The sequence below is a fragment of the Mastacembelus armatus genome, chromosome 5 (assembly GCF_900324485.2).
Source record: "Mastacembelus armatus chromosome 5, fMasArm1.2, whole genome shotgun sequence".
Lineage (NCBI taxonomy): Eukaryota > Metazoa > Chordata > Actinopteri > Synbranchiformes > Mastacembelidae > Mastacembelus > Mastacembelus armatus.
Genome location: NC_046637.1, coordinates 24,974,335 through 24,994,402, shown reverse-complemented (window position 1 = coordinate 24,994,402; position 20,068 = coordinate 24,974,335). Strand labels below are relative to the sequence as shown.

At 40.2% G+C, this 20,068-nt stretch overlaps 1 protein-coding gene across 1 annotated transcript; it reads right to left on the bottom strand.

The window, feature by feature from the left end:
* Nucleotides 1-70: 70 nt before the first annotated feature.
* Nucleotides 71-19,470, bottom strand: srpk1b (SRSF protein kinase 1b). Its single transcript, XM_026306677.1, has 16 exons — nt 19,409-19,470; nt 18,721-18,775; nt 7,517-7,644; nt 7,156-7,264; nt 6,648-6,735; nt 6,291-6,378; nt 5,384-5,490; nt 5,104-5,269; nt 4,522-4,547; nt 4,195-4,423; nt 3,617-4,027; nt 3,052-3,146; nt 2,738-2,845; nt 2,208-2,277; nt 1,877-1,969; nt 71-1,619 (listed from the first exon to the last, which is right to left on the bottom strand). The coding sequence occupies exons 1-16, from the start codon at nt 19,419-19,421 to the stop codon at nt 1,435-1,437; spliced, it is 1,971 nt and encodes a 656-aa protein (XP_026162462.1). The 5' UTR covers nt 19,422-19,470; the 3' UTR covers nt 71-1,434.
* Between the last annotated feature and the right edge of the window lie 598 nt (nt 19,471-20,068).

Below are 20,068 nucleotides of genomic sequence, written 5' to 3'. Positions count from 1 at the left end.
TACTGTATGTGGATGTCCAGGTAATGTGCCACTGTTAACTTCTAAACATGCATGAGGCTTACAAGAAACAGATTTTTAAAAATGTTTATTCTTATCACCTACATTTAGGAAAATGAAGAGGAGGAGTCAGACGGCAGACAATTTGTAGAAAAACAAGCAAAATAATTTGGAAGGATTAAAAGCATTACTACAGAATTAGTTTTTAGTACAATCTATTATTTTCAAAAATCAACACCCCATGTGCAGTGCAAACACTAAACTTTCATACAGCTGAAGATGCTCCCAGACATTTCCAAAACACTTGAAAGAAAAAAAAAAAAAGTTCAAACCTCATACTTGTGCCTTCAGTCTACAGGGGTGACAGTCTCTTGTGAAAATTGTGCAAAGCTAATGCTGCAGAGAGGGAGAGATTCAAGGCAGGACACAGATACACTTACGCTTTGACTGTGTGAGAGCAGTGACATTTGACGGCCTTCCTAAAACGTATAAAGTGATCCAGGTATGAAACCATTTTGTAAATTGTATCTCTTTCCAACTCATGCACAAAATAAAGAAGGAATCCGCATTTTTTCAGAATATATTGTACCAAGTTTTTTTATTCAAGAAACAATCTTCAAATTCAAACAATCCTCAAACTAAAAATAATTAAAGTCTGGTTCTCCTGGGAGAAAAGTGATTTTAGAAGAGTTGGTGAACAATGATGTATGAAACATATGCTTCCCAAGCCTGTAGGCCTGTAGTACTCTGTATACAAGTGTACAAACGTTTTTTATTTTATTTTATTTTATTTATTTTAGGATAAAGTTTAACATAATGGCGCTAAGAACATTACTAGCTGCTCTTCATGCCTGTTAGCAATATGCAGTTATTCATTCTGAGCACTTTGCACATATCAAACAGCCAAAGGCACAAAAGCTGGCATTGCTAACATGATGACTGGCAAACAGAGACAGATTAGGCTCATCAATAATCTAAATAATAGCAGTATGTGGTTTTGATGGTAATCTTTATGTTTTTATTCCTGCCTCCTCCTCCTGCATTTGCAGAGAAGTACAATTTCCTTTTAAACCCATCAGAGTTCGTGTGTAGCTACAAATACAGAGAATAACGAGCTGCAGAGAAAGAGCTGGAATCAAAAACAATAATACAGTAAGGCTGGTAAGTTTTATGCAGCCAGTTAAAAAAGACTTCAAGTTCTTTCTATAACCAGTGTAAATCCATAACAGGACAAAGACTCAGCAGCCTCTCTTTTTTTTGGATATTTGCAAGTGTGTGTAGGTAGCCGCTGAGAGTCATGACAGGAGGATGCAAGCATGATGCACTCTCAGGCTCTTGCTGAAATGAAGGTGGATTACTGAATATTTTCAAGCCTGGGACCTTCAAACCCAATCTATCTTTTCACAATATGAGGCCGGTGATGTGCATGAGTGGCCTCTAGGATACAAGCCATGGATGGGAGAGGCACTGGGCCGCTGTGGCCCTTCTTTCAGGCACCAGGTCCAGCATGGGCAGGAGGAAGCTGCTGAAGGAGTGGGCCTCCTCTTTGGACCACTCATATTTCTCTACCAACACGTCAAAAAGACCCCACGGCTTCAGCTTGGTGATGTGGCGCAGGTCTCCTGGGAGAAAAAGATTAAATTCATTAATTACACTGCTGAATGTTAAATTATTACACATTACAATTCATGTGCAGTAGTAGATAGAATACATCCACTGCATCATCTCTATGAACTAGAAAAGCCTGCACTGAATTTGCAAGTTCTATCCTCAAACTGAGCAGATTGTAACTACATTTGCACCAAATATCTGAGCATATTGTAAGGATGTACTGGGTTTAACCACAGCAGACAGCTGGCGGCAGGGCGGGCGTGTTTACCTTTCTTGGTGAAAAATTCCTTTGAGTATTTGCCTGCCAAGATCAACTTCCGAGGAACTTTACCCAGCAGCTCGATGATCAGCGCTATGTGATCTACAGAGAGGCAGAGGAAGAACCAAGGTAAACACTATTACATTAATAAACCATTCCCTTCTACTTCATAATGAGCTCAAGAAAAGAAAGAACTGCATCTTCATGCAGTATCTGGTAATCTCTCTAGATTCTGGAAGTCCTGAAATGAATCTGGCACTCAGCCTTACTTTAGCATGTCTAGTCTACTGTAAACAACCTTAAGTTAAACACTGAAATCTGACACTTTGGGGACACTGACCTTCATCTCTGGAGTAATCTTCTCCAGAGTGGGGTTCAAACAGATAATCTCCAGTAGCGAGTTCAAAGGCCTGAGGAGACAAGCACATATGGGCTCAACAACAAGTAAATGGAGGAGTTCAGTCATATACAAATTCTTGGGCACAGCTAATGGAGAAGAAATATAGCATGTCCATTTAGACCTGATTGTTAGGTTAACAACTTTCTCTTGTGTTCCATGTGAATGTAAAGGCACCGTCTGGAGTTTTTCACTGTGTTGCTTCAGAGCAATGTTATATGTGGGTCTACAGACTCTATTTCTTCCTGTAGGGATGTGCACAAGAAAGCAAATGCACATCATTAACTGCTAGTGGTCATCAAAATAGGCAAAAGAAAAAGAACCCCCATTAAAACAGGGAGACAGACTTCTAGACAGACAGTTCTGGGGCTACAGAAGGACAGAAATAAAGATAGTATAGTGCCACTAGAATGGGTAGGGTATAGTTCCTGGAATCATGTCCCTATAGTAGTTTTTCAGTATGTCTGTTTTACCATGCAGGCTGTACTCCAGATGTCTGCCGGTGTGCCATAGCCTGCCCCTATCAGCACCTCAAGAGAGCGGTACTGCCGTGTCTGGATGTCATCTGTGAAATGTTTATGCTGAGAAAAGATGAAAGAAACCATGAATGCTGACACACAAAATAACAAATGAGACAGTGTTTACAATGTTATGCTTTTGAATTGTACAGTCTGTGCTTCTGACACTCAAAGTCAGATTTAAAATGCAGAGAAATTTCACAGTGGACCCGCCTTTTAAGTTCCCAACAAAGGTCCTAAAATTAAGCTTTCCTGCAACTGTAACTCACCACCCAGCAGGCATTGCCAAGGTCAGCAATCTTGACCTGCAACTTGTCAGCATTGAGAGGCTCCAGGGGGTTTATTAACATGCTGCCTGATGGTCCTGTTAATGAGAAGAGAGGATGAATCCGATGAGAGGAAATGGCAGGTAGAAAAGCAGAAGAAAAAAGAAGCACAAGAAAAACAAGAAATAAAATGTAGAGGTAAAGGATGAGATTTTTAAGAAATGGTAATACACTGCCCAGGACACCATAAAACATAATCCTTTACCATGGTTTGTATTTTAACCAGACTGGCGGCTACTTCTCTTGTAGCGGGTTTTATTGTGGTAGAAGTTTGATTATTTGTTACATTAGAGCATCTACTCTAGGTAATTACCAGTGGAGGTTGTTATTGATGATAAAAAAAATAAAGCATTCATATGAATTACCCACACTATTACAAACTGCAACCCATGTTCAGGGTGCCATTCCAGCTAAAGCTAAATTTATTTTTTTTGTCCCCTTCACTGTAAAACATTAACGTATTAATATACATATTCTTTATTCATACTGGATTGCTTTTTAAACTAACCATTGAGGATATCTTCTTCTTCAATTCCTCTTTTTGTTTCCCCATGAGTGTCCATCTCCTCTTCCTTCTTCTCCTTCTTGTCTCCTTCCTTTAGCTCTACATTGATAGCGTGAGAGCTTAGGGAGGCAGGGAGCTGGTGCAGGTTGGTGTCGGGGTCCCCAGGTGAATCATTACAGGTCTGATGCTCTTTGTTACCTAATGTGTCAAGGGTGTTTGTGTTTTTTTCCGGCTGGTTTGCGTTTTGCTGGTCCTCCTGCTCCTCTGTCAACCTCTTGGTCCCGTGTGTTTGGTTCTCAGGGCTTGCTTCACTCTCTGGTGTGGATTGGTGGCCATTGCAGTTCACCTCCATTCTGTTCTCCTCCTCTGCCTCTCTTTGTTCATTTACCTCTGGCGTCTGCTGTGGTTGCTCGTCTGATGTCAATTGGGAAAAAGGTTATTTAAAGGTGCATTAACTAAAATTTTCAACATTATCTGATGGTGTGTCTGAGCAGGGTTTTATCCTCAATCACACTCAGCTACCTTTTTTAAAAATTATCTGCTGCCATCCAATTGAAACAGAAGGTGACCAGGTCATTTACCTGCAATAGCGTGGTTAGAGATGTCTTGCAGGGTGGCAGACATGGACAGAGTGGCTGAGGAAGCTGTGTCTTCTGTGGTTTCTGTTGTTGTCTCCTCATCATCATCCTCTTCCCCTCCTTCAGGTGTTGCTCCTCCCTCCACCTCCTGAATCTTCTTCTCCAGCAGCTCTGCCTGCTTCTTTTGCTTCTTCTTCATCTTCTTCTTTTTGTTTTTTGACATTTTGGCCATCTGCAGAAATTCAAGAGAAGAGGAAAAATGTAAGTCTGCATACTGCCCTGACTCAAAATGGACGTTGAACCAAGACCCATATTATAAATATAACTTACTGTTTTGGGTGGAGGGGCTGTACTCACTGTAGGAAACAGGTAAAATCAGATGATTACACTGGTGAACAACATAGTGGCATATCCTTCGCCTCCCTATAATTAGCATTCTGTTCGGGTGGCTGAGTTGATTCACACCGAGCTGTACTAATACACTCTGCAGCAGCACTTGGCTCAGTGAGTGTCACACGCTCCTCTGAGCAAGCTGGTAATTTCCATAACCAATCCAGTGGTGACTCATACTGATACACAGATGAGTGCTCCTCTTTCTTTAGAAACTTTCATATGCTTTTAAGTCAGAACCATCAAGTGTCTCTTACATTGCATACACATAATTATACTTATAGCAGTGCAAATTCAACATATTCCAAATGTATAGCCAGTTTGCCTCTTGACAACACAGTCATGAATTCAAGTTATATTAAAATGTTAACAGCTCATATTTGCAGTAACATATAAACAAAAGGCTTAGAGACAATGAACCTGCTGAGAAATCAGAATAGCAAACCTCTTAGTCGTCAGCAATATGCTGATCAAACCACAGAGGCCGCTTACTGGAGAGCAGAGTAAGAGAAAGGTTGTGACCTGCGGAACCTGAGGGAGGTGTAGCGCCCGTCTTCTGCCACTGCGTAGCTTCAGCAGCCATTTTCCTGATGTAAGCCTCGTTGACAGTCAGCAGAATATTCTCTGGTTTGATATCTGTGTGGATGATCCTGCACTTGGTATGGAGGTAGTCTAAACCCTGCAAAACCTGGAGTGTGGCAGAGACACATCAACAGCATGACACATGCAAGGTAAAGGTGATAGAACTATTGTTCTTAAAATGGGAAAATTAGTAAACAACTTGTGTGTTTGTGTACAGTACCTGTTGTATGATGCTTTTAACACAAGGTAATGGTAGTCCTTGATAATTCGACTTGATGATCCACTTCAGCAGGTGATATCCCAGCACTTCAAATACCATGCACACATCTGCATAGATGCATAGTCAAGAAATAATAGAACAGGACACAACAATATATGTAAACAAGCTTTCCATATACAACACTATAGTTAACTTCAGTTTTCAGAGGATGTCTGGGCAAGCTGCCTGAACAAACAGCTGTAGACCGGATGGCGTGGGAGAGAAAGGGATGGCGTGAGCGTCACTGCATCAGTGACAGTGACAGTTAAAGACGTGCCAAAGCACAGAGCTAGCCACATGTCAGATGAACATCTGTGAAGCACAAATAGCAGGCCACAGTGTGAATCTGGGGGTGTAATAAAATTGCTCGAGAACTAAGCCTGCCAGATGACTAGCATTCAAAATCTATCTTGGCATTGCTGTTTGCGTTTAAACTCAACAACAAGGATGACGTAAATTAAACTGGAGCCTTATATGAGGCAGTTTTGGCCTTTGATGTCTAAGAGTAAAAATCTATTCGTTAAGGAACTATAATCAGTTTGTCCAAGCCATCCAACAGACGTGGTAGAGAAGAGAAATGACCAAAACTCTCTGACAACCAGTCATCGTGAATTTTGTATATTTCCACTGTATGTATTTTTGTTTAGCTTATGAACTAAATGTTGCTTTGTAAAACTAGCAACCTTTCCAGTAGCAAACCATGATCAAAAAGAAAATAATACTATACACTATATATCGATGTATCATTACTTACTCAGCTTTTTGATTAAATGTAGGAAAACAGAGGAAATCTAGAAGAAATGTGGATCTCTATAGTATGGAATTACATTAATTCTTAGGAAGACATATCTTTCTCCACAAAGGATACGAGTGCCATTCATTCCAGAAATTTTAAAGTCATCTAGAAGCTGCACCACTTTCTCTCTGTTGGGGTCGCTGGGATCGGTGTTTCTCACCTGGAAAACACACACACACACACACACGCGCACGCACGCACGCACGCACATACAGCAGCAGTTGGTGTAAGACCTGAAATAACTGGAGCAGGGGTTTCCAACCCTAGTCCTCAAGCACTACTGTCCAGATGGGTTTCCAAATGTCCCTGCCCTTGGAAAACAAGCAGGACTCAATTAGCGCTCAAGAACCAGAGCTGGAGACCCCTGAACTGGAGCATCTCAGCCCCTAAGAAAATCTTTGTGTCATAACTGATAGAGATGGCCCTTACAGATTTGAGCAGCTTGATCTCATCCAGAGCTGTCTCTGTGTAATGTTCAGCACTTTTTACAACTTTCATGGCCACAAAGCACTTCTCCCTGGAAAGTGCACACACAAAATCAGTAGTTTAGCTCCTCACAAGACATGAATTTGTTTCAAATACATATCAATGAATTTCAGTTACAACATCAACAGTCTTAGCGGTTACAATCATAACACTTCCAAGATAGTATTTTCTTAATTAAAAGCAATGATCTTTGCTATAAGATAAGATTTCCTATTTTTTTTTACTATTACTCTGTATATGAAACAGACACAGACACACACTCTTGCCAATAATGTATAAATATAGTATAACATAACGTCTGAAATTCCCAGCCCTTACTGTGGACTTATGCATGAACACTGTATTACAGGATAGCAGCAGCAGGTTTGGTGAAATCCACTGACCCATGACCTCTGTTAATCTGTAGATGGCCATCTCATTTCCACATTTTCAGGTTTTGGTGTCAACTTACTGGATGTCCCAGGCCAGCCACACGGTGGAGAAGTGCCCCCAGCCCAGCTTACGGATTACATGGTATCTTCCGTTGAACAGATCTCCAATCTTCACATGGTGATACCCTCCTGACAAAAGACAGACCAACATATGCAGTCCTGGTACACCTTGGCAATGTTAATTATTTCATGTTGAGCATATGTGTGCACAGCTGTGTTAATTCAAATAAAACCAAGCTTCAGCAGGATCTGATATTAAATCAGGATTTCTCCAAGTTCATCAAAAAATATTTGCCAGTTTTGATACTTGTGTTTTATTTATTAAACTCATATATGCATTTATGTCTTATATTTGAAGAGAGAAGGTGAGAGAGATCCTACCCCTGCAGTAATCATTGGGATCCTCCTGCTCATCGTCATCAGAGCCCAAGATCTCCTCGTCCTGCTCTGGAAGGGGAGAGTCTGCCTGACCCGGCTGACAGCCGCCTCCACGACCGTGAGGCTCTGGTCTGAGGAGCGGAGGGGGGAAGAAACTAAGTGAAAAAAGAATCTGAATAGACTGCAATGTCAGCAAAGGCATGAAGGATGGAAAACGTTGGGCAAAACCATAACATCCCACAGAAAGAAATAGAAACACAGTGAATTTATATTTAATTTTCACTGGCAGTGCATTTCATCAAAGAACCTGCAGTATGATTTAGTCCAGAGAAATATAAACAAAGCAGCAGATAAATTCTTATTTCACCAAAAGTACAAGTCAGCAAAGATCTGAGGCAGTTTAATATTTCTTTAATGACAGAACAGTCGTGTAAGCACAAAGGAAGAGAGCTGAAACCAATAAGAATTTATGTTGAAAATGGTTTCAAGACAATGCAGTAAAAAGAGTAGGGAAAACATCTGATGAAAAACAATATGCTTTTAAGGCTATGGGCGTGGCTATTCTGCAATGTACCAAAACCAACACCGATGCCAGATTTCAGTGAAGTTACACCAAGACATTAATGCTGAAAGGACAGCTTACTTTCCCATTTAGTAACACGGTATCCACCTAATGTTTAACAATATAACTAAACAGTTTATGTTTTTACCAGAACCTGCTTAATTTTGCTTTCTACCTTTTCAGGTTTTTCTGCAAATTCCACCTTTTTCTTCTCATTTCCTCCGTGTGTTAATTGCAAATATACTTTAGATAATGTATATTTGCATGATTGCACATTTCAGCAGAGTAACTGTTAAATGAAAAACATCTGGATGACAAATGGCCTCAATAATACAAGACAATCAGCTACACACAATGGCTAGGAACTAGAGCGAGGGAAGAGATGTGTTGCTTATTTCTCTTCAAGTCTATCCACAGAAGCTTCAGCATCACCACAAACCCAAACAGTAAAAAAATGGACAATGTCAAACATTGAGTGTATTGTTGAATAAATGATGTTTATTTCTACAAAGCTTCAACAAACAAGTTGCTGTGTGAGTCTTAACATGGTAGGATGAATTATTAAAGAGACAGTTTGTTGGACAGTAACAGAGACCAGGATGGAAGTAAAACTAGGTGCAGCACATCACTCCAGCACCACTTTGTGCTGTCCATGGTGCTGAAACAAGACATGCACTGCCAATGTGCTTCACTGCCAACACCACCAACTCAAAAACACACATCATCAGTAAACAATGTTGGCACCCGACAATCAGCCAGTAACTGATAAAGAAACTCAGCAGCCTCCCCTGCAGGCCACCCATTCCAAACTTAAAAACGCCACAATACCCCCGGTCCTGGAGCTTCTTACCACAATTTAGCTGCTATTTAACTTTAGTTTATGTAAGAGCCTGTTGTTGGAGTATTACAATTTCTTTCATTGGTAGTAGCCTAAAATGGCACTAACAGTTAGCCTACCAAACAACACTGTCTCCTGGTTCCTATTACAATTTGGATGAACTGAGAAAATAAGATAATGACTTCTTACTGTAAATAACAATACCAATAAACTCTACATTTAAAAGTAATGCGATAGCATCCTGATAACCGTGTTTTCACTGGTCTATCTGGGGAAGCAGCAGAGCTGGGCTGGTTTCTGGGCTCATTTGCAAAAAAACTGACTACTCATGAATCTTGTTGAACAAAAGACTAGACATGTTTAACATATGTGTGTTTATTGAACTTTTCTGTACTAAAACTCTGTTAGACAACACATTTTTATTGTAGAGTATTTCTATATGCTCACAATGTCCCTGAAGGTGCTCCTTAAGCATATGTATAAGCTACTGAGAAGCATGTGCAGCTAATTAAAGTCACATATCTCCCTAGCTGAGAGACAGTCTAAGCAGCAGACCTTGCGACCTCTAAAAACAATAGTTACTGCTTGTTGTCATGGCTTCTAAAGTTATAATTTGATGGTGGTTGAAAAAAAAGTATCGCTTTGGCCGATGGTTTTGATGTGATCTGCTTGCCAATAATGTTAAAGTCACTTGGATTAGCGTGCACTAACTAATTAGTTCAGTGGTCTACGTCTGAGCAGAAAGACAATTCTGGATGCGACTTGGCAAAAACAGGCTTAGAAAGCTTTGACATATTTACCCTCTGATGAACTCAGCTGTTTGCTGCCATTCCTTGAGGGGAAGGCAATTAAAATGTTGAGCTGAAGTCAGAGACGCAGAGATCAATTAATAAATTAGAGCCTTTGCATCTGTGACAAATACAGGCTAGGAGTTTTCATTAAATAATCTATTTGATTTTTTAAAAGGTGAGAGCAATATTTGAGAGTAAAATATGTAAAAAAAATGTAGGTCACAATACATACTGCAACTTCTGCCTGCATATCTGCCTACAACATGTATCTGCAATAATACAAATATCAAATAATAACATTGGCCGTCTGATGTATCTGTCTGGCTTGTGTGTAGGAGGCATTCTCCAGGAAAGGCAGGAAAAATAGCTGCGAAACAAGATTTTGATTATTATTCATTCTGTGATTATGCTTCTACATTGTCACCCATCTGCCAAGTGATTTTCTCTCTATTCTTCAAAGAAAAGGTGTCACCGGAAAGGGCATGCTCTCATTTCTCATTTGCTCAGACTCTTGTCAACTAAAGCAAGTGTTTGGGTCCCCCAATGTCTGATGGCCGTATGTGAGAGAGCGACGACAAAACTGCTTCAGTGGTTTTAGGCTTGAATATCATATTTCATGTTCTCCTTAACTGTTATATTACAAAGACTTGAAGATGAATGTGCAGCCTCCGGTCTCTAGGCTTTGCAGTGAATGTAGCTTGAGCACTTAACTATAAAAACAGTCAGCCCACACACTGTGTCATAAACACAAAACAACCCAATGCTTGTTCCTTTACTCTTATGTACACATAGGCAAAATTATTTTCACTACCAAGGTCAATCTCTGCCCATCTCTAACACTCCAAATATGAAAAAAAAAAAAAAAAAAACATTCTCTTTTCCTCTACTGCTACAATAAAAAACATTGCGTTAATGCTGTGCTTCAGTATAGTGGAAAAGTTGGAGATAAGATTAAAATTAATATTAGCAGATAAAAATCAGCTGAAACTCATATTTGCTAACAGAAATCGAGACAAAAGTGGGAAGTTTTTACAAACGTAGCAAAGAAAAATATGACTTTTTTCTAAAAATCACAATCATGCTTATCCATGGATCCTTGTCATTTATTGTTTGTTTTTTTCCCCCCACTCTGCTTTCTGTCTGAGCCCTTTCATGCAGAGCCTACAGTGTTGACACTATAGGACTGCACACACTGTACGTTCCAGGGCTTGGCCCTGGAATTTGGGAGGGTAGTGAATATATATGAATAGTTGACATACTTCTTAAAATAAACTAGATTAACATGTTCATAAAGTTTGACCAAGACAAAATCCATGTTTGCTCATTGCCTGAAAACTGACGACTAACATTTTGTTCTCACGCAGGGACCTTTGATCCCAGGACAAGGACTAGATCTAAATATAGCTGCAAAAATTAAGAGCAGAAAATGAGATGGAGAAGAGAGGGGTGAAGGTTGGATGGACTGCGGAGAACACAGAAATGTTGAGGAAATATACACAACATAAAAATAATATTCTCAATCAAGACTGTTCGCACATTTAATGCCAAAAGACAAAAGATGGCTGTGCCTTTCAGTATCGTGTACGCAAGTGTTTTTTTTTTTTTTTCATTACTGCAGCCCATCGACATTTGGGCAGTTAGTTCAATGCCCTTTAATCACCAGAAAAAAAACAAGGACAACAAACAGGACATTTCAAGGACTCCTGCAATACTTAAAACACCTGGACCTGTCTCAAGATGATCTCCAGCTGTCTACAGCTGTCACACTGCCTGCACACATATTCGCACACATACACTAATCCGGCTCTTACCTGCAAGATGCACGGATGCCCATGGGATGTGATTCAGGCAGGACAGGAGAGGAGAGAGCACAGGTGTTAAGAGACCCTCTCAGTCCATCCGCAGGAGAAAAAAGTGGCTAAAATACCACAAGAGGCAAAGGTAGAGGAATGGGGAGTGAGAAGTAGAGAGGATGAGAGTGGTTCTAATAACTAAAAAGCAGAGATTTCAGAGGAAGGGGTGGGAAATGTAAAGAGAAGAGAGGAAAGAAGATAAAAGAGAAAGGCGCAGAACAGAACAAGACGAGCCCAGTGAGGAGGGGCAGAGGAGAAACGAGGAAAAACGTAGAGCCTGCTGAGGGCTGAGTCCTGGAGCACAGGACACCACAGCACACACGTTGACTCACTCACTCTCTCTCTCTCTCTCTCTCTCTCTCTCTCTCTCTCTCTCTCTCTCTCTCTCTCTCTCTCTCTCTCTCTCTCTCTCTCTCTCTCTCTCTCTCTCTCTCTCTCTCTCTCTCTCTCTCTCTCTCTTCTCTCTCTCTCTCTCTCTCTCTCTCTCTCTCTCTCTCTCTCTGACCGAGAACTCTCCTTGGCTGTCGTCAGCCTCTGGTCCAGCCCCCTTCACTGACAGCTGGGAGATGATTGGGTGATGCAGCCCAGCACTGCATTGCAGGTGAGGGACGACATCAGCCAGCCCCCCTCATCCCCATATGACCAAAACAACACCATTCCTCCTTCTCCTCTTTGTCTGTCCATCATCATTACCCACATCTCATATCTCTGCCATTCTAACAAGGTTACGATCATCCTTTTTTAACGGACAACAGCAGCGCTGCACTCATAAAGCCCAGTCTTCTACTTTAGTTTCAATGAAAGTTTAAATCCATAAATGTACAGGAGAAATCAGAAGGGATCAATTCATACAATAACTTATTAAATATAAATGTAAAAAATAAATAAAAAAAATATTTTCCCTTCTGATCAGATTTTTTCCTAACTTTATTTACACTGAACTGGGCTGAGAAAAAGCCATCTTCATTCAGAGCCAATACAGCAAATGCCAAGTACTTCACTAAGTGGGTCAAGCACCAATTTGAGCATCTGTTAGTCAGCCATGCCTTTGTTAATAAAATGTGATTAAACAACCATTGTCTGTGGTGAATTTTAGTGATGCCAAAAGTGAAGCTGGATAGTGACAGATTCTGTTGATCAGCACATTAATTCAGCCAAAAATTTAATCCACAGCAAGAGGAGCTTTGAGTTTTTCAAAAAGATCAAAGACAGCAAAGAAGATACACCTGCGATCACAGATAGTCCTTTTTGGCAGTCAGTCACTTGTAATGGGTTATTTGGGTGAGACAGAAAACTTCATTTGCCAGTTCTGTCTGCACCCAGATAAACAACTCTAGTGCACCCGATGACCTGGGACACAGGTGCAAACAGGATTTGGTGCACTGGGGGAAACTACAGCCCTTATTTAAACAGTCCCGAGGTCTTTTTCATGAAAGACACTTTGGCATGTCACAGTAGGAAAAGCACAGTTGGAAATAAAATAAATTTCACATACTTTCCATTTATCTGCTTCAGTTTCAGGACTGTGGCACTGTGCATGCTGACTCACTGTCATGGCTTACTAGGACACTTGAAGAGCACAGATCCATAGTTAATATAACACCTGTGCTTCTACAACTGGATAAGTGACAAGTGGCAATTGTATAATTATTTTAATCAACCTGGAAAGTTTGAAGCACTACATTGATTTTTATCTTTACTGATTTTAAAACATCTGTACTACAACCCAGAAACTTGCTATTAAAAGTTGAGTTTTCTGAAACAGTTATTGATGCAGCGTATATACACAAAAGGAACTGTATGTAGCAACATGTCAGAAAAGCAACAGAAACTATCAGTACACCTTTAAATGTTGGACTAGATCTAGAGGCGGGTTGAGCCAGTACCCACCGACACTGAGCGAGAGACGGGGTTTACCCTGGGCATATCATCAGTCTCTTTTTCAATAAATGAATAAACAATAAGGATTGTCATCAAAAAAACAAGGATTTTTGATGCAATTCTCTAATTTGACATAAACTTAAAAGCGTGTTAGGTGTTTGCTGACAAACCAGCTGTCATCCTCACAGCACAGGTTATCAATTTTGAACATGTTAGTGGGTTGATAGTTTGTTAACAAGATTCAACCTGCAAGAAATGTTACAAGACAACTTTTTTTTCCAGAGTAGACACTTTTATACTACATAGCCAGAGGCGTATGCTGCATTCAACTTAAGTACATACTGGCTAAATGGAATGACTTTCTGGGGCACTGAGCACAATATCTAAAAGAAATGTGCCCTCATAACATTATTATTTTACTGTGTTTTTATTGTAATGACATGTCTGCTGTGGGAAAGAAGACTGTGCACTTAAAGCACTGAAATTCCATTTTCACAGGATCACAAGCTAATTTTTCAGTGTTTTCAGACTACTGAGACTTGAGTAACAGAAGAACCAGATTGTGTGTGTGTATTTTTTTTAATGACAGAATTGCTTTAACAAAACTGGTCAAACAGCTTCTCCTCTTTAAACCACTTTAGTAACGGACACTTAAACTGCTGTGCACACAAAGAGCACAGTGACTGTTCATTTTAACTGTAGACTGGGCCACATTTCCCTACAGGCAAGTGATTGTGCCGATGAGCGCTGAAATGCAATACAGAACCACAACCACTTGACATCTCTTGTGCACACATCTGACATGACAGTGTGTGTCAGCGTCTCCTGGTTTCTTCTGGATGCAATGTTTCCAGCCATCCAGTCCGATCAGATTTCTAGAGCAAAATAACTAAAGGGCATAGAGGAAGAAAGAGTTCTTGGGGATGGAGTGTGGCCAAAAAGTTGCCAGGTCCCCTCCCTCCAGATAAAATCAATGCAAAGTGCCAGAGCAGCAGAATGAAACAGCAGAACTAGGTAAATGTTCTGAGTGACTGAAGGTGCAATGCACACAAAAGTATAAAGGATTGTGCCAGTTTTTCTGACTCCAAACTGCTTCTTTAGCTGTCAAAACGCAAAGAACTGCTTCAGAATTAGGCACTGGCTCTGAACCAGCCCTGAAAAGGGGGTAACAGAGAGTTAGCGAGATGGACCTACAGCTTTGTATACTAAAACCCACCAGATAAACCACTGCAGGTTTTTAGTTTACATAAATAAATCTCTCTGCATAAACAAATGAAAACCTAAAATCTTCATGGCCTAAAGCAACACGCCTCCCCCCTCACAATCAACACACACAGACACAGACACATTGTATTTCTATACATATGTATTTCTGCCACTGACGGGATGAGAGAAGGATAGTTTAACCTGCAGGGCGAGGACAAAGAGTGAGAGAGTGAGAAATAGAGGGACACAAAAGCTGTATTGGGCTGCAGATGATAAAACATTTGATGGGTTATGTAATGAACTGCAGCTATGAGCAGAGAGCAAGAGATGAAAGCAAAATATAACAGCAACTATGCTGGTAAATACTCTGCAACACTGGCTGCTCTTGATCTGTCTGCTCAGTGCACATGTATTTCAGGCACAGAAACTTTGGGAAACCAGTGGTTTTGAGCAGCAGTGTTTTACTGTTAAAGAACAAAAACAAGATACTGTAATACAGAAATAAAGCAACGGCGGCATTACGTTCTTTCAAAAGCTGGCAGTACAAATCCACCAGGGACATCCCCAGTCCTCGTCTCTCTCACTCGCACTCAGGCAAAGCAAAGCACATAAGCAGGTTAGTCAGGTACCTAGTGGAGCAACAACCATCAGCATTTGCTCCTTAATGAAAAATGGATCAGTCCAACAATAACTCATCCAAGCTCTCTGTAACCTAACAACTGCTGTATGCACATACACACCCGACACTCCACTACCCTGACTCCACTCATTACATATTCAAAAAGGAGTAGAGACATAAGCACATGACTTTTACACCTCTTGTTTTCTCTCTCCAACACACACACAAACATACAAGAATGTCTGCACTACTCACTTGCACGTGAGGCCGCTGGCTAGCTTCACCACAGCTGTATTGATGGAGAAGATCCAGTCCAGGAGCCACATGACCCAGATGACACTAGGCTAAAGCGGTTACACCCGTATGTAGTGAATTTAACTTGTAAAGATGAGAGGCACTTTAAAGCTATCCCAGGACAGCTGTGACCTGGGACCAGGTCTCCTCTCCTCTCCCCAGGCTCTTCAGCCGAACAGTGGCTGCTGCGTCCTCTCAGAACGGCAGTCACAACAATGCGACTGACACAAGAGAGTGGGAGGGAAGGAGCGTGATGGTGCAAGAGAGGGAGAGAGATCGTTGAGGAGTTGATTTGTGCTTGTGAATGTTGCATTTTCAGCTGACAGATGTTACACCATTTCTGTCTGTGTTAAATTTTAAATGTTGGTCATGACTGCCTACTGAGCACGAGTACAACTCAGCAGGGCTATAATAAATGATTGTGTCAAGACACTGTATTGACATTTTAAGCCAGAGCTTATGAATGGTTATCGAGACTGTGACACGGCTTATTGAATGGGTTTAAGTACCTTAAAATCTGACTGCCACATCCAAACACACTTTTATAATACGCTTACTTTTTTATAAAGTGTACCTTACACTCTGCAAGTTATCCTGCATACACTGTAAATAGATGCCTATATATCAGATTGGATATCAGAGCAAACAAGCTGCTCCTTATAACACCATAACTTACTAGCAAGTGTTTTCTAAGTAATCCATTGGTAGTTGTCTGTACATCCATTGGTACAGGGAGTGCTAACTGTTAATTCAGCATGTCTGGTAAAATGTGCCAAACAGCCCAAATATTTTTTGGTTTGTGGTTGGTGATGCTGCAGTAGATAGTGAAGGAGATGGATGAAAGAAGAATGAAATAAGGGATGACAACCAATAAAGTGAGAGAGAAAGAGTGCTCTGACTAAACAAAAAAAAAATCACATCATAATCTGCAGATCAATCAAATATCTCTTGTGTTAGGCTGATTAATTTTACTTAATCTTCTGCTTGCTTTTAGTTTTTAGAAGTGTCATGCAAAGGAATTTACCGCTCCAATGTGGCTTATTTATGTCAGCAAATACATAAATGCATAAATAAAGGCCCCATTTGCTGCTGTTTGCTGCTGATGGTGCATTGGGATATTTCTGACCTAACAATACCACAGTGTATGTCAAAAGATAAACAGATTCAATACATTTCCTACTAAACAGGTGCCCTTGCCAACCAGCATGAACCAGGGTTTTGAACAGCAGTGAATTGTTTTAACTAAAAATAGAAAACACTACTGCTCTTCCAGGTGCTGTGGTGTGTAACCAATGGATGTTTATTCTAATTAGTGACTCTGAGTCAATAAAACAGTGAATTATTTACATGAACAGTGCAACAACTGTTACTGAACAAACTTGTTTATTTGGTGGATTTTTTTTTTTTTTAAAATCACAAAATTCCAATAAACTTTTTTCCAGTGAGGACGAAAAGGGACATTTTTCACATTCCCTAGTTTTTGGACATTGCCTAGGCTGTTCTGTAAATCTGACATCGGAGCCACACAAACAAAACTTGCTTTTTGTCATTCATTTGATTTGTAGCACGTCCTTTGTTGGAACTTTGTGGTATTCAATAACAGATGATAACTTTCAGATCGATTAAACTCTAAATGACAGTGTTAATCAAACGTTACAGATTGAGCTGGAATAACATTTGCAGTTGATCTTATTAGAGATCTACTCATATCTGTTACTGAGTACTTATCTTCCATCAGCAGAGTGATCACACAAAAAAAATAATACAGCACTATCAGAACCTCATATTGTGTCACAGTTCATTTCGTTTCCACTGGCTATTCACGCCTTATAGGCTCACAAAAAGGCATATGTGGACTTTGGCGGTATTGTCAGAAGAAATTGATGGATTGTATAACCAAATTATTATACCATCAGAAAATGAAGAGGTTTACATAAATAGAAAGAGGCACCACAGCATCAATGTTCAAGCTGTTTTATTGTGGACTATAAACAGCAGAGCCATTTTTCTCCAGTTACTTTAACATAGATGTTTGTGCATGTTTGTGTGATTAAGGTAAATTATACATAAATAGGCTTATTTTTTCAAAGTAAAGGCTTATTTTATATTCTGCACGTGTTTTTTTTTTTTTTTTGACATATCACATTGTGCATCATGCCTAGCAAAGGGTTCAGCCCTGCCTCGTCACACAGTTTGTTTGTTTTTTGTTCAGAGTTGGTCTAAGATCAGCCCTAAATCACTCTTAACCCTCGCATTACTAAGGATACCACCCCTCTCAAGTTTTGTAAGCCATGGTTGAATTATATGTTACGTTACTATAACAACTCGTTCATTTGAAAGACGTGTATCAGCTGCAAAAGCACTGGAAACATTATTTGCTGATGGAAGTGAAAATGAAGATGATCAAGAGAGCCAGGAGGAACGTAGCGTTTGTTGCTTTCTAAAATAAATACTGTACCATAAGTTCATTGCATATCGTAGTTATTTTACATTTAGTCATCTTAATAACTTTCAGTTGGCTGAATAATTTGGCTGCAATATGCAAAAAGCCTAAAATTTTGATTGGTCATATTTCTTAATGGCTAATAACTTGATTAGTGTAAATGCAACAACCACATATTAAACAGCAATATACAGCTTTGAATGCTGAATCCAATAGTATATTACGCTGCCTGATATTTCGAGTACTGAACTAAAACACAGGGAAGAGGTGGTTTCCACACCATCTTAGTACTTAAAGTTCGTACAAAAAGCAAACTAACACGAGGGTTAAGACTCCTAGGCCCAGTCAGGAGCTCAGAGGAAACTTTATGAATACGCCCTGATGATTTTCATAGTACATCATTTATGCTGATGTAAACAGTATTAAAATTAAATACATTTTCCTGTATCTTTATATCAACTCAAGACCATTTGAGAGAATCATTTTGAGCAATTAACATATGATATGGTTTGTACTAAGCTACATGAGTAATTCAATTTGGTTCAAATGTACAGGGGTTGCATCCCAGTTGCATGGCCTTTGGTTGGACAACTACACATCACTTTATCTCATTTTGCAAATACTACAGCCAAGGGAGAAAATGCAACACAGTAGCTGTAAAACCTGCTTTGTATTTCCGGACCAGCGATATGAAAACAAGCAGAGCGCTGTTCAACTTACTTCTTGCCAGGCTTCCTGGGCTTTGTCCTCTTCTTCCTTGCTTGCATTGCGAGCACTAAAAAACAGTCAGACAACAGTGGTGTAAAATATAAAAACCTCCAAATACTGCAGTTTTGTTTCTAACACGGATTTGTGTTATTGTCCAAAGCTGTTACTGCTGTTCCGTGATCTGACAGAAGCAGCACCAGCTGTGGCCCTGCTGCAGGTGTAAAAAAGTCTTAGTTACAAGTTTCCTTATCAAAGTCAAGGGCTAGCAGGGTAAATTTACTCCAGGGCTAAGTTACCCAGCACCGGCCTTGGTGCTGTGTTAACGTCACCCTCATATGTAAGCGGCATTTTAAGGTAAGTGCTAACACTAACTTGGCGGTTTCTACTGCGAATAATACCTTTCATATCAACAGGGGTCCCTGTAAATTGGTTAGCAGTTTCGGCCTCTCTGCAGCTCATGATTTACTCAAAGCTAGGTAAAAGTTTTGGCGCATACTATGCTAGTCTCATGGCTAGAGCTAGCATACTGTTAACACACATACACACACAGCGCATGGTCCCTGTTTAACTTTCAACAACACTTGTGTGGCTTCTTGTAACGATGGTCGTTACAGTCGTCATCACGGCGGATTGGTCCGGTAATGAAGAGTGTGTGTTGTGTGAGGTGTAAAAAGCATTTTGGGTTAGTTAGCGGCGTTACCTTTTCTTTCCATGCTGGTAACCAGTGAAGGCACACGCTGCGTTCAAGGGCTGGGAGAAATGTCGAAACTAATAACTGCGAGAAAACGAGCAACAGCGCTTTGAGCTGTAGGGGGCGGAGTGTACAGACAGCGAGCAGAGCTCATGGCATTTGTGATAGGTGTGTTTTGGCAAATTGTAGGACATAAATGTTGCCTATTTTTTTCAGCTGTTATTGTGTAGCTGCACATCAACCCTCTGAGACTATATAAAACATGCCAAGGGAATAACCTTTTCAAGGGGCGCCCGAATAAAACTTACTATTGGGACTGTAGTGATCCTTCTTCCCACTGTCATTTGAGTTGTATGCATGTATTCTGTGTCTTTAAATTCATTCAATCCAGTGAAAGCGCCACTGTGAATGGTTTTAATGTGTCTGTCTACACAGTTTTATTGGCATTATGCACCATGGGATTGCACCGTAAACTGAAGTAGTGAAGATCTTTAGACTTCATTTTAATCCAGGGCAAAAAAGTTTAATAATAATAAAAATGATGCAGTTCTCATATTAGTGAGAGCCTGATTACTGCACACTCAACCTGTGGCTCTTGGGACCATGTACAAATTGCCAGTTTTCTCTGTTGGGAATTGTTACCTAGTTATTTAGATTCATGGTTGAATG